Source organism: Oryctolagus cuniculus, chromosome 21 (genome assembly GCF_051225735.1).
Source record: "Oryctolagus cuniculus isolate XC-2025 breed Fujian yellow rabbit chromosome 21, ASM5122573v1, whole genome shotgun sequence".
Classification (NCBI taxonomy): Eukaryota; Metazoa; Chordata; class Mammalia; order Lagomorpha; family Leporidae; genus Oryctolagus; species Oryctolagus cuniculus.
In genome coordinates, this window is record NC_142887.1 from 10,712,515 (window position 1) to 10,727,906 (window position 15,392).

The 15,392-nt window shown below is 46.3% G+C and overlaps 1 protein-coding gene across 1 annotated transcript in view; it reads right to left on the bottom strand.

Annotated features, from left to right (window-relative positions):
- Window positions 1-15,283, bottom strand: part of KNTC1 (kinetochore associated 1) — a 97,666-nt gene extending 82,383 nt beyond the window's left edge. Inside the window, exons 1-5 of the mRNA XM_008250528.5 lie at window positions 15,031-15,283; window positions 11,208-11,378; window positions 5,242-5,362; window positions 1,954-2,069; window positions 1,226-1,304 (exon numbers count right to left, since the gene is read on the bottom strand). Of these exons, the coding sequence (XP_008248750.3) occupies window positions 1,226-1,304; window positions 1,954-2,069; window positions 5,242-5,362; window positions 11,208-11,336 (445 nt within the window). The 5' untranslated portion in view covers window positions 11,337-11,378; window positions 15,031-15,283. The remainder of the gene's footprint in view (window positions 1-1,225; window positions 1,305-1,953; window positions 2,070-5,241; window positions 5,363-11,207; window positions 11,379-15,030) is intronic.
- Between the last annotated feature and the right edge of the window lie 109 nt (window positions 15,284-15,392).

A 15,392-nucleotide genomic window follows, 5' to 3' on the forward strand; every position in this document is an offset into this window, starting at 1 on the left:
CTCTCTGTCTCTCCATCTCACTGTCTGTAACTCTATCTCTCAAATAAATAAATAACATTTTTTAAAAATAAAAATCACTTTCCAGAAAAAAACTCTCAGATATGCCAAAATAAATTACTTCAGCTAACATTTGTTTCAACCAAAATATAAATATGCTGAAACCTACAAAAATATAAATATATTAAAAGCCACAAAAACTTTTAAAAGAATATAGTGTCTCTTTGGTGACATCAAACATACAAGTTTTGGGGCCGGCATTGTGTCACAGCAAATAAAGCTGCCACCTGCAGAGCTGGCATGCCATATGGGCACCAGTTAAGAGTCCTGGCTGCTCCACTTCCTATCCAGCTCCTTGCTGATGGCTTGGGAAAAGCAGAGAAAGATGGCCTTGGTGTTTGGGCTGCTACATCCACATGGAGGACTTGGATGAAGCTCCTGGCTTTGGTCTAACCCAATGCTGGCTACTGCCACCTTCTGGGGCACAAACCAGCATACAGAAATTTTTCTGTCTCTCTTTCACTTTCAAATAAATAAATAAATCTTTAAAAAAATAAAATAATGGGGTTGGTGCTGTGGCATAGCAGGTAAAGCCACAGCCTGCAGTGCAGCATTCCATGGGTGCCGGTTCGAGTCCCCCCTGCTCCACTTCCAATCCAGCTCTCTGCTATGGCCTGGGAAAGCAGTAGAAGATGGCCCAAGTTCTTGGGCCCCTGCACCCATGTGGGTGACCTGGAAGAAGCTCCTGGCTTCAGATCAGCACAGCTCCAGCTATTGTAGCCAATTGGGGGGTAACTCAGTAGATGGTAGACCTCTCTCTCTCTGCCTCTCCTTCTCTCTCTGTGTAACCGCCTTTCAAATAAATTTAAAAAATTAAAAATAGCTGCAGCGCGCCAGCCGCAGCGGACATTGAAAGGTGAACCAACAGCAAAGGAAGACCTTTCTCTGTCTCTCTCTCTCTCACTGTCCACTCTGCCTGTCAAAAAAATAAATAAAAAATAAAAAAATAAGTCTGTAAATTTTAATCTAGAATATTATATTTAGGAAATGTATACATTTAAACTTCTAAAAAAAGCTAAAACCAAAAACTTTTCACATAATATTAACTGCATCAATTGAAAACCAAAAGAAGATAGGCAGCAGAGCAGTGAAGTGATACTTATTAGCACAAATTTGAATTTCTGACTTTTTGTCAGATGCCATTCAAAAAACATTCAAGAAAACTTACCTTCATTTGAACCATCTTTCTCAATAATAAGGTTCCGGTAAGTACGCTGGTTTTCATCATTAGCTTTCTGAACAAAAGCCTAGTTGTAAATTAATTTCAGATGAAAAGATTAAACTCAGAAAAGATACAAACAAGAAGTATATTCTAGAGGCCGGCGCTGTGGCACACCAGGTTAAAGCCCCAGCCTGCAGCACCAGCATCCCATATTGCTGCCGGTTTCAGTCCTGACAGGTCCACTTCCAATCCAGCTCCCTGCTCATGTGCCTGATAAAGCAGTGGCCCAAGTCGTTGAAGCTCCTGGCTCCTGGCTTTGGATAGGCCCAGCACTGGCTGTTGAGGCCATTTGGGAAGTGAACCAGCAGATGGAAGAGTTCTCTCTCTGTCTCTACCTCTCTCTGTAACTCTACCTTTCAAATAAATAAAATAAATCTTTAAAAAAATATATACTTTAAAGCCTAGAGTTATCAAATATCATTAGCAATAATTCTGCCTCTATCCCAATATTTGAGATTTAAAATGGAAACCTGTTTTGGACAAGCAATCCAAATACTTCCAAAGCTTCATTTTTCATTTCTGCATTTATTCCATGTTTCTAAAGCATGATTTCTAAACAGCATAAAGAAACATTATTCTTTAATTTAAAACACAATGATTTGCTAGTGTTGTAGTTGTCTATCAGATTATTTAGGATTTAGATAATGAAAATGAAAAATATACCAAGTACTTACATTGGTGAGTAATGTTTGCTTTGATGTCACATGAATAAGATGTAAGTTGCCACTTCTCTCCCCAACCAAAAGAAATTTACCTTCTTGACATAGACCAACTACATCCACTTCAGTATCTGAAAATTTCAAATAAAATTACAAACTTCCTTTGAAAACATTTATTTCCAATACAAAAACAAAACAACCTTTGGCTTTAGAAAGCCAATGATTTAAGCTGCTTCTAAGTATGTCAAAAAAATCATGATAAAATTGAAAAAGAATGCTACTGAGGCAGCACTGTGGCACAACAGTTAGAGCTGCTGCTTACAATGAGCACCAGTTCAAATCTCAGCTACTCCACTTCTGATCCAGCTCGTGCTAATTTGCCTGGGAAGGCAGTGGAAGATGGCCCAGGTACTTGGGCCCCTGCACCCATGTAGGAGACCTGGATGAAGCTCTTGGCTCCTGATCAGCCCAGCCCTAGCCATTGCAGCCATTTAGGGAATGAACCAGAAGATGAGAGTGAGCTCTCTCTGAAACTCTTTCAAATAAATAAATCTTAAAAAAAAAAAAGTCTACTGACTTGTATTCAAGTCAGCAAATATTTCACCAGGCATTTACACAATAAGCACTGAGAAAGGCCTTTTAGGTGTAGCTGAGCATGGTAACAAAAATTCTCATCATCATGGAGCTCAAGCTCTAAAACAAAAACAGATGATAAGCAATTAGCATAATAAACCAATATAAAATGTGCAAGTAGGTGATAAATATTCTGCAAAAAGAAAAAAGGAGAACAGGGCCAGAAAACACCAAAGTACCACATATTTTGCAATATTGATTAAGGTGCTCAGAGACGACTTGAAGGAGTGAGGAAGTTAACTGCGGGGATAAAGAGGAAGAACGTTCCCTGAAGTACACACAGCTCAAGCAGGGTAACATCTGCATTTATGCGCTGGCCAGAAAACCAGTGACTGAAATGGACGCAGAGAGGGGAAAGACTGAGACAAAAACAATCACATATAACCAGCTCGTGAGCTGAAATCATTAAAAAACCACCGTGACACAGAACCACTATAGGTTACAACTGTCCACTACTTCATAGATGAAAACTGAATCTTGTAGATCGATCAGTGTGGATACATTAAAATTCCACAAAATGTGCATTTCTTGCTTCCATACTGTGCTCAAGACAAGTTCTCAAATGTACACCTGATTCCTTTCTAGCTGTTCTTACACTAACAAAAGTACACTTCAAAAAGTTTGTGGAAAATGTAACTAAAAGGTACTTATTTTGGTGAAAAGTATTGAAATCCATGCACTTGAGGAATCTTAAAAAAAATATGTTGAAATGGGGCCAGTGTGGTGGCTTAACGGGTTAAACCCCCATCAGCGCTAACAGTATCCCATATGGGCACCAGTTGTCCTGGCTGCTCCACTTCCAATCCAGCTTACTTCTAACATGCCTAGGAAACAGTGGAGAATGGCCCAAGTGCTTGGGCCCCTGCAACCCATGTGGGAGACCCAAATGGAACTCCTAGCTCCTGATCAGCCTATCTCTAGCCGATGAAGCCATTGGTGAGTGAATCAGCGGATGGAAGACCTCGTTTTCTGTCTCCCTCCCTCTCTCTGTAACTCTGCCTTTCAAATAAATTTTAAAAAAATTTTTTTAATTTTTGTTTTGTTTTGTTTGTTTTATTTTTTTTTTATTTTTATTTTTTGACAGGCAGAGTGGACAGTGAGAGAGAGAGACAGAGAGAGAAAGGTCTTCCTTTGCCGTTGGTTCACCCTCCAATGGCCGCTGCGCTGCAGCCGGCGCACCGCGCTGATCCGATGGCAGGAGCCAGGATCCAGGTGCTTTTCCTGGTCTCCCATGGGGTGCAGGGCCCAAGCACCTGGGCCATCCTCCACTGCACTCCCGGGCCACAGCAGAGAGCTGGCCTGGAAGAGGGGCAACCGGGACAGAATCCGGCGCCCCAACCGGGACTAGAACCCGGTGTGCCGGCGCCGCTAGGCGGAGGATTAGCCTAGTGAGCCGCGGCGCCGGCCTAAAAAAATTTTTTAATTTTTTAAATAAAGATTTACTTTAAAGATTTACTATTTTGACAGCCAGCACCGCGACTCACTAGGCTAATCCTCCGCCTTGCAGCGCCGGCACACCGGGTTCTAGTCCCAGTTGGGGCGCTGGATTCTGTCCCGGTTGCCCCTCTTCCAGGCCAGCTCTCTGCTGTGGCCCGGGAGTGCAGTGGAGGATGGCCCAAGTACTTGGGCCCTGCACCCCATGGGAGACCAGGATAAGTACCTGGCTCCTGCCATCGGATCAGCGCGGTGTGCTGGCCGCAGTGCACCGGCCGCGGCGGCCACTGGAGGGTGAACCAACGGCAAAGGAAGACCTTTCTCTCTGTCTCTCTCTCTCACTGTCCACTCTGCCTGTCAAAAAAAAAAAAAAAAAAAAAAAAAAAAGATTTACTATTTGAAAGCAGAGTTACAGAGAGGCAGAGGCAGAGAGAGAGAGAGAGAGAGAGAGAGCTTCCATCTGCTGCTTCACTCTCCAATTGGATGCCACAGCTGGAGCTGGGCAGATCTGAAGCCAGGAGCTTCTTCAGACTGGGTTCAGGGACTTAAGGACTTAGGCCATGTTCTACTGCTCTCCCAGGCCACAGCAGAGAGCTGTATCGGAAGTAGAGCAGCCAGAACTCAAATCAGCATCCATATGGGATGCTGACACTGCTGGTGGTGGCTTTACCCATCACGCCACAGTGCCAGCCCCAATAAAGTAAATCTTAAAAAAAAAAACACACACACACACACACACACACACACAACACATTATGAGAAAGCTAATTTCAGCACAATCACTGATTTTCTTAATTCACACTTAAGTCCAGGTCTATATGGACTTAAAGCAAACCCTTTAATCACTGAAGAAATAGTTACTAAGTATTTCAAAAGATTTTTACAGTGCTATACATTCTACAAGTATTCAATATGTATCGATTTTAATTTATATACAAGATTGAGGAACCTGAAGACAAGTGGGCTCAAATGTTCAGAATTCTAACTCAAAAACCTTGCAAGTAACTGTATTATTGCTCTACTTACAGGTTTCTCCTTGGACATACTGAAAGAAAGGATCGTTCATCTTAGTATCCTTTGAGTCTAGAGCCCAACATAAAAAAAGAACTTTTTTCTTGAAATTAGTCTAATTTTGATTCTTAGGAACAACAGAGAAAAGAAAAGGTAATACAGCATAATTTGGTAGTAAGATATAGTTGATTTCTAATTTATTTCATTTCATGACACCAAACTCACCAAATATAAGATGCAATTGAAGGGATCGACAGATATTGTCAAGCAGTATCACTGATTGGTCTGCCACAATAATAAACCCATCACTTAAGCTGCACGCTTGTATCTTTGGATTCAATGAAGCCTGGGGGGAGGGGGGAGAATATGACTGAAATTAAAGCATTTTATACAAGTTTACCAACAGTTATCAATAGTATCACAGTCCCAGAGCTGGCGCCGTGGCTCACTAGGCTAATCCTCCGCCTAGCGGCACCGGCACACTGGGTTCTAGTCCTGGTCGGGGCGCCGGATTCTGTTCCGGTTGCCCCTCTTCCAGGCCAGCCCTCTGCTGTGGCCAGGGAGTGCAGTGGAGGATGGCCCAGGTGCTTGGGCCCTGCACCCCATGGGAGACCAGGAAAAGCACCTGGCTCCTGGCTCCTGCCATCGGATCAGCGCGGTGCGCCGGCCGCGGCAGCCATTGGAGGGTGAACCAACGGCAAAGGAAGACCTTTCTCTCTGTCTCTCTCTCACTGTCCACTCTGCCTGTCAAAAAAAAAAAAAAAAAAAAGTATCACAGTCCCAAACACCAAATTTTAAAACTTGACTTGACAGACCTTTTTCCTTTCAGTGTAATTATCAAGTTTTTCTTTACATGACATATCTTAAATCTCTCCAGGATCCTAAGCCGGGAAAGAGTCTGGGATGGATTGGAAAGGGCAAAAGATTTCCATGCACATATCCTTGCTTCCTAAGGGCCATATTTGAGCTATAGGAACCAGATGTTAATAAGTAAATGAGGGGAGAGCGCTGTGGCTCACTTGGTTAATCCTCCGCCTGCGGTGCCGGCATCCCATATGGGCACTGGGTTCTAGTCCCGGTTGCTCCTCTTCCAGTCCAGCTCTCTGCTGTGGCCCGGGAGGGCAGTGGAGGATGGCCCAAGTGCTTGAGCGCCTGCACCCGCATGGGAGACCAGGAAGGAGCACGTGGCTCCTGCCTTCGGATGGGAGCAGGGCCGGCCATAGTGGCCATTTAGGGGTTGAACCAATGGAAGGAAGACCTTTCTCTCTGTCTCTTTCTCTGTCTATAACTCTACCTGTCAAATAAATAAAATAATAATAATAATATGTAAATGAACCAAGACCAGCCTAAAGTCTCTGTCATGGACGTGCTAGCAAGCAGCACCCTGGTGAACTATGAGGTGGAGGAGAAATGTCCCCAGAGAAATCAAAGAGAGCAGGATCTGTAACACCAGCCCAAGGAAACACACTGACACGACCACCCTTCTAATTTGTCAGGAAAAGCTGAATCTTTATGTAAAATGTGTGAGTTTTATCTTATTTTTTAAGGTAGATGTATTTATTTATTTGGAAGGCAGAGGGAAAGACAGAGATCTCTGACCTACTGGTTCACTCCCCAAATGACCGTAATAGCCAGGGGCCAAAGATGGGAGTCAGCAAATCCATCTGGGTCTCCCACATGGGTGGCAGGGACCCAGCAACTTGGCCATCATCTGCAGCCTCTCAGGTGCATTAGCAGGAAGCTGGATCAGAAGCACACAGTAGTCAAAACTCAAACCAGGTATTCTGATATGGAATGCAGGTATCCACACATGGACTTAACCTGCTGTGTCACAATACCCACCCTTGATTTTTTTTTTTTTTTTTTTTTTGAAGATTTATTTGCAAGGCAGAACGAGAGAGGGAAAGACAGGGATAGAGAGATTGTCTGTCCCAACAGTCAGGTCTGGACCAGGAACTCCATCCATGGGTAGCAGGGGCCTAGGTACTTGTACCATCTTCTGCTGCCTTCCCAAGTGCATTAGCAGGAAGCTGGATAGGAAGTGGAGTAGGTAGGACTCAAACTGGCGTTCTGATATGGGATGCTAGCGTTACAAACAGTGGCCCTCCCACTTCTCATTTTTCAATATTAGCAACTAAGTCAACGTTTTAAAAAACATAATGGGGGGGGTGGGTGGGCATTTGGCTTAGTGGTGAAGACACCCACATTCCATACCACACTGCCTAGGTTCAATACCTGCCTCTGTGTGCCTACTCCACCTTCTTGCTCACGCGCACCCTGGGAGATAACAGGTGATGGCTCAAGCAGCTGGGTCCCTGACACCCATGTGAAAGACATGGATGAGGTTCCCAGCCCCTGGCTTCAGCCTTGGCTCAGCCCTAGTCATCAAATGCACTTCTGGAATGAACTAGCAGATGCAAAAGAGCTCTCTCTGCCCATCAACTAGATGAATCAACTAAATAAAAAGTTACAAAACAGGCCTGCATTGTGGCGTAGTGGATAAAGCTACCACCTGCAATGCCAGCATCCCATCTGGGTGCTGGTTCAGGTCCCTGCTGCTACATCTTATGCCTATTTCATTAATCCACGTGTAATTCCTGAATACTCTACCGCATTCTGATCATTGTTCTACTCTTTTCACCTGCTTCTCCAAGAAGTGAAAAGTTAGACCAAAGCACTGTAAAGTAGCTGCACTCTATCCCCTAGGGATCTGCTCATGCCATTCCTTGCACTTAGACTTTCTTCTCCTTTGCTTCACTTCCAGTCTAGCTCCAGGTACACTGATAGTGTACCTGGAGGGCAGTGGGAGATGGCCCAAATCCTTGGGCCCCTGCCGCCCACCAGGAAGACCCTGAGAAGCTCTTGACTCCTGGCTTTGGACTGGACTAGCCTAGCTCCAGCTGTTGCAGCCATTTGGAGAGTGGCCAGTGGACAGAAGATCTCTCTCTCTGTAGCTCTGCCTTTCAAATGAATTGACAGATATTTGAAAAAACAGTTAAAAAACAAACAGGTATACAGCGCAAATCTGAGTCTTCAGCATTCAGCTTCTGATAATTAGAGCTTCCCCATGCATCTACCCTGTAGTTAGATACCTTAAAGTTTCAGAAAAGCTCAGCTGCTTACGGGCTGAGGGATTGGGCCAATGCCTTAACTGACTCTCTGTAAAACAGGAACAATAATACCCACAGGGGCCAGTGCCGTGGTGCAGTAGGTTAATTCTCTGCCTGCGGTGCTGGCATCTCATATGGGCACCCGTTCTAGTCCCGGCTGCTCTTCTTCCAATCCAGCTCTCTGCTATGACCTGGGAAAGCAATAGATGGCCCAAGTCCTTGGGCCCCTGCACCTGCGTGCGAGACAGGGAAACTCCTGGCTCCTGATCCACACAGCTCCAGCCATTGCGGCCATTTGGGGAGTGAACCAACAGAAAGGAAGATCTCTCTGTCTCTTCCTTTCACTATCTGTAACTCTACCTCTCAAATAAATAAATAAAATCTTTAAAAATAATAATACCCACAGGGGCAGGTGTTGTGGCACAAAAGGTTACGTGGCCACTTGGGACACCAGCGTTCCATACTGGAGTGCCAGTCTGAGTCCTAGGTACTCTGCTTCAGATCTAGCTTCCTATTGATACACCTGGGAGGCAGCAGATGATGGCCCAAATCACCCACATGGGAGCTCCAGACAAAGTGAATCTTGCTACCACCTGGACCAGCACTGACTATTGTGGGCATCTAGGGAGTGAACTAGCAGATGGAGGATCTCTTTCTTTCTCTGTCATTCTTTCAAATAAATAAGTAAATAAATTTTAAAAACAACAATACCCACAACATTCACCTGTACAGAGATTTAATTAATTAATGTAACAGTCTTGCACATGACATTTGCTCAATAAATGTTAACAAACTTTTAATAAACTAAATACATTTTTAATTTTATAGATTTTAATTTTTAATTTTAACTTTATAATTTAATACATTTTTCTGAAAAAAATAAGCCAATAACTACATCTTATGCCTATTTCATTAATCCACGTGTAATTCCTGAATACTCTACCGCATTCTGATCATTGTTCTACTCTTTTCACCTGCTTCTTCAAGAAGTGAAAAGTTAGACCAAAGCACTGTAAAGTAGCTGCACTCTATCCCCTAGGGATCTGCTCATGCCGTTCCCTGCACTTAGACTTTCTTCTCCTTTGCTGAAAGCCCGAGACAAGGGTAGTCCCACTGCCCATGCGAGATCTCCAACCTCCGAGTTGCTACAGCAGTCAGTAGCTGTACCATTCAATTGGCATACACTGACTTGCACAGCTCCATACCTCTTACCGTGGCATGCAGTACAGCAGCTAAGCTGCCAGTTTGGACACCTACATCCCATAGAGACTTGCCAGTTTGTGTCCCAGCTGCTCTGTTTCTGAGCCAGCTTCCTGCTAACACACTTGGAAAGGAGTGGATGATGGCTCAAATATTTGAGTCTCTATTATGCACATGGGAGCCTCGATGGAGTTCTGGGCTCCCAGCTTTAGCCTGACCCAGCCCCAGTTGTCAAGACCACAGTGATACAGAGGATGGAAAATCTCTGTTACTCTACCTTCCAAATAAATACATTTTTAAAAAATATCTTATTGCTCTGCCTAATTTTAAGATCCTAAAAGATGTTCTAAATGTATGCCTAGCACAGGGCTTCAAACATAGACGTTCAAAAATAAGTTGATGGGTATGTTCCCCAAGCTAATAACACAGAATTTTAGTTCTTAACTGAATTCGAAGTCAAGACATGCACAAATTTTTCCCACAGGAGCCCTCAGAGGTCAGGTGGGGTCCACATATTAAGGCTCCTGGTACTATTAAAAAATAACGAAAAGCCAAAAATGTAAAGTATGCCACAAGTACTTTAATGAGAAAATGCTTTTCGTTATTTTTTCCATACTACTAATAAAATAGTATTTATATGTCATGTGATTTATGTATGGTAGGCTAAAGGCATATAGTTCAATGGATGCAAGTTTAACACTCCATAAAGGAATAATTTCTTTTTTTTAAAGAATTATTTTACTTTTTAAAATTTATTTGAAAGAGTTACAGAGAGAGAGAGAGAGAGAGGTCTTCCGTTCCCCTGGTTCACTCCCCCAATGACACAACGGCCAGAGCTGAGCTGATCTGAAGCCAGGAGCCAGGAGCTTCCTTCAGGTCTTCCCACACAGGTGTAGAGCCCAAGGACTTAGGCGATCTTCTATTGCTTTCCCAGGCCATAGCACAGAGCTGGGTCAGAAGAGGAGCAGGTGGTACTTTAACTGGCGCCCACATGGGATGCCAGCACTGCAGGTGGCGGCCTTTCAAACTACGCCACAGCACAGGCCCAATTTCTATTTTTAAAACCCTATCAGGGGTCTGGCACTGTGGCTTAGCAGGTAAAGCCGCCACTGCCTGTGATGCCAGCATCCCATATGGGTGCAGGTTCAAGTCCTGGCTGTTCTACTTCCAATCCAGCTCTCTACTGGGAAAGCAGTAGAAGATGGCCCAAGTGCTTGGGCCCCTGCACCAGTGTGGGAGACCCGGAAGAAGCTCTTGGCTCCTGATCGGCGCAGCTCTGGCCATTGCGGCCAATTAGGGAGTGAACCATCGGATGGAAGACCTCTCTCTCTCTCTCTGCCTCTCCTCTCTCTTTGTAACTCTGACTTTCAAATAAATAAATAAATCTTTTAAATAAGACAGACAGACAGACTGATCCTGAGGTTCCCACTGTGGCACAGCGGGTTAAGTTGCAGCATGCAGTGCCAGCACCCCATATAGGCGCCAGTTTGAGTCCTGGATGCTCCACTTCCTATCCAGCTCCCTGCTAATGCGCCTGCAAAAGCAGCAGAAGATGGCCCAAGTGCTTCAGCCTCTGCATTCATGTAGGAGACCCGGAAGAAGCTCCAGGTTCCTGGCTTCAGCAGTTGTGGCCATTTGAGGAGTTAATCAGCAGATGGACAATCTCTCCCTCTCTCTGTCCTTCTAACTCTGCCTTTGATATAAACAAATAAACCTTTAAAAAACAAACAAAAAACTGATCCTCAAAGGATGCCAATTTACATGGAAATTTCCAGCAATCTGACTGAACTTTGATTCATCTACAAAGCACTAACCAGAGGCTACAAAGACGACTAGCACTCAGTAAAAACTGTGTGGCTGAAACAGTGTCATAATTATTACCTTTTCAGAGGAGATCTTGACTAGCAAATCTACTTGATATAAAGCAGTTCCATGTTCTTTTCTTGAACCCACAGTTAGGTACCCATTTCCTGTATCATCACTTGTCAGCAGTTCAATATCATTCCACATGTTTCTGAGATTGTCTTCCTTGGTCGGGAAGCACTGTCTCTCCTGGACAACATGTAAAATTAGAGACCAAATTATCTTGTCGCATAGAACTCAATTCCTTGGAAAATAAAAAGGGTTACTCAAAAAACAAAATCACAAAAACTAATATCAACACATAAGGAGGGCCGGCGCCGTGGCTCAATAGGCTAATCCTCCACCTTGTGGCGCCGGCACACCGGGTTCTAGTCCCGGTTGGGGCGCCGGATTCTGTCCCGGTTGCCCCTCTTCCAGGCCAGCTCTCTGCTATGGCCAGGGAGTGCAGTGGAGGATGGCCCAGGTGCTTGGGCCCTGCACCCCATGGGAGACCAGGAAAAAGCACCTGGCTCCTGGCTCCTGCCAGGATCAGCGCGGTGCGCCAGCTGCAGCGGCGGCCATTGGAGGGTGAATCAACACATAAGGAGTTGTCTTCATATTACTTCTGTGGTCAGTAGACCCCTTGAGCCAATAAAACAAATGGAATTAAATTATGATTATAGAGAGATAAAAACATATTGAATTACATACAACACGCAAACCAACAATTCCTATTTTACCAATGTACTCTGTTTGCTCAATAGCTTGAAATTATACCAAATTTTCATTTGAAATGAAACTTTAACTAGAGTAACAATAAAAAGCATAGGCTCTGGGGCCTGTGCTGTGCTATAGCAGGTAAAGCCACCACCTGCAATGCCAGCATTCCATGTGGGTGCCAGTTCAAGTCCCAACTGCTCCACTTCCAATCCAGCTCTCTGCTATGGCCTGAGAAAGCAGTAGATGGCAGCTCAGGTCCTTGGGCCCCTGCAACCATGTGGGAGACCCAGAGGAAGCTCCTGGCTGCAGATCGGCCCAGCTACAGCCGTTGCAGCCACCTGGGGAGTCAATCAGCAGATGGAAGAAGGAAGACAGAAGACCTCTCCCTCTCTGCCTCTCCTCTCTCTGTGTAACTCTGACTTTCAAATCAATCAATCAAGCAATCTTTGGGGGAAAAAAAGCATATGCTCTAAAGTTCAACTTTTCTGTATGTACATAAAGGGAACAAATTTTATGTATTTCATACATAGAGAGTGTTTGCTTGTTTTCTACAATTTATTCATTCACTTGAAAGACAGAGTTAGAGTCAGGAAGAGACAGTGAGAGATCTTCCATGTGCCGGGTTAAAAACCCCGAATGGCTACAACAGCCAGCGCTGGGCCAGGCTGAAAGCAAGCTAGCACTCCAATTGGGTCTCCTACACGGGTGCAGGAGTCCAAGAACTTGGGCCACCTTCTGATGTTTTCCCAGGCACATTATCAGGGAGCTGGACTGGAACTGGAGCCACTGGGACTCGAACCAGCACCCTTATGGGATGCCAGCCCACTGCACAACACTGGCCTCCAGTTCAACAGTTTTTGGTATCTTTGAGATTCTAGATGAACTAAGAACAATGTTCACTAATGTTTTGATAGCATCATTACACAATAATGAATGAGGGGATAAAAATGATGAGGGGAGAAGGAAAAAAAGTAGATCAGGCTGGGGCCGACACTGTGGCATGGTGGGTAAAGCCCACCGCCTGCAGTGCAGGCATCCCATATGGGCGCCGGATCAAATCCTGACTGCTCCACTTCCAATCCAGCTCACTGCTGATGGCCTGGGAAAGCAGTAGAAGATGGCCCAAGTCCTTGGGCCCCTGTACCCATGTGGGAGACCTGGAAGAAGCTTCTGGCTCCTGGCTTCAGATGGGCACAGCTCTGGCCATTGCAGCCAATTGGCGAGTGAACCAGCAGATGGAAGACCTCTGCCTCAAATAAATAAGCAATTCTTATAAAAAAAAAAAAAAGTGGACCAGGCTTTTGAATGGACCAAAAACTACACGTGAAACCTCAGCAGAGTCACTGAACCATTCCACTAGCAAAGATTTCCCCAGTTCCTATTATCTGAGGTCGGGGTGGGTGGGGGCAGAGACTAGGATGAAAAACCACCGCTGGGTCAAGACTGCTGGGGAACAGCCTCCAAATGATTACAAGTGTTGAGAAGGTTTAGAACAGAATTATGTTCTAAATCTATGGAAAACACCGCAGACGGAAGGAACCACTTTTGATTGGGTGTCTTTTACAGTGTCTGCCCTCGGGCAAGAAACATCTTCCTGTTCATCAATTCTCATCTATATAACAGCAAGACTGTGGCCATTTTATATGCTCACAGGACAACACTTAGTCCGTGGCAGACTCAAAAGTTTAATTCATTGCGGGTGGAAGCAGGTAGCATCCGGGCTGGGAATCTGAGGCAACAGAGGCTTTTTAAACACAAGAGAAGGCAGGCGCCGCGGCTCACTAGGCTAATCCTCTGCCTTGCGGCGCCGGCACACCGGGTTCTAGTCCCGGTCAGGGCGCCGGATTCTGTCCCGGTTGCCCCTCTTCCAGGCCAGCTCTCTGCTGTGGCCAGGGAGTGCAGTGGAGGATGGCCCAGGTGCTTGGGCCCTGCACCCCATGGGAGACCAGGAAAAGCACCTGGCTCCTGCCATCGGATCAGCGCGGTGCGCCGGCCACAGGGCACCGGCCGTGGCGGCCATTGGAGGGTGAACCAATGGCAAAGGAAGACCTTTCTCTCTGTCTCTCTCTCTCACTGTCCACTCTGCCTGTCAAATAAATAAAAATAAAAAAAATATTTAAACACAAGAGAAGTGTTCTTAGCTGAGAGCATAAGCCAAGGTCCAGACATTAAACAAGTCAGAACAGGTTCAGAGGCTCTTTGGACAGGAACGGGACAAAATGAAGACAGAAGGGAAAAACAACAACAGAGGAGTAAGCTGTAGTGAACGCTTAGGGGTCGCCTTTTGCCACATGCGTCACTCACTCGTCACCAGTGTCCAGCTGACCGCGTGCTCTGCCCTCTTCCAGGCCTGGGAACCCGGCTGTGACCAGGACAGAAACGTCTCGGCACTAAGAATTCTGGTGGACAGGACGGGAAGAAGGGCGAGCGCGAGAGCCCACACGCTTTATTCCCTTCACCTGCACAACCCGTTTTAAAACGAGGAACACGGCTCAGGGATGAAATAACCGGCCGAAAACACTAACGCGAACGGAGACTCGAATCCATGCCTGACTTAACCGTTCGCTGCCTCCCTACCAAAAAAAAGGAGAAGAAATTGCCGGCATTTGGGGGTGCACTAGCGGATGAGAGATCTCTTTAAAATGTTTTAAAGTTACAAAAAAATTAAGTGCACAAATAATTACAGTAGTAATGGTTTTTAATGCGCAGACGGAGGGCGGGAGGGGTCGCTTCGGGCCGTGTCTGGCAAGGGAAGAGGGTGACAGGCAGTGCAGGGGCACCGCCACGCAGGCCCCGGGCCAGGGGCCGAAAGCTGTGCGGGACAGGCGAGGCGGGGCCTCACGAAATCTCGGCTTCGCGCCCGGTTCCGTTCTCGGCGCGGGGAGGGAGGACACTCAACTAGACGACAGCCATGGTTCGGTGGACGCGTTGCGACCACGCCGGGGCGGCGGGCGAGTCGGACAGGTCGGCGAGGCCCGCACACGCAAAGGCTCTCAGCTGGACACCGCGGCAGCCACCCACCCCCGACTCCGGCCTCTCTCGCCAGCGCCCAGAGAAAGTGCCTCCACACGGGCTGACGCCGCTGCCGCTTCGGCCGGAGCCCACCCACACCTCCGCCGAGAAGGACGCTCCCCATCCTCACCTGCAGCTGACGGAACTAAAGAGGAGCGCGCAACTACTTCAGTGCCCTTCCTCACTCACACAACAGCCCCTAACCTCCTCAGGCTCCATCCCGCCAGTTTAAATTGGCGGGAGAAGAGGAAACCCAACCCCCGCTACGGTGGCTGCAAGAGGCCAAGCTTGCTTCAGAATCGAAACAGGAAGTCGCCGCACCCTAAGCAGCCTTGAGTCTCATCTCGCGCCTGCGCTCTCTAGGGTGTATCCCTGGCCACGCCCTTTTCACTGGCCTCACTTGCCCCTTTCAGAAGTTCACCCAATCACCGCCTCGAACCGAGTTGCCATAGAAACTCCTATCGCCACCCCTTTTTCCTCCCAGCAAGCTGC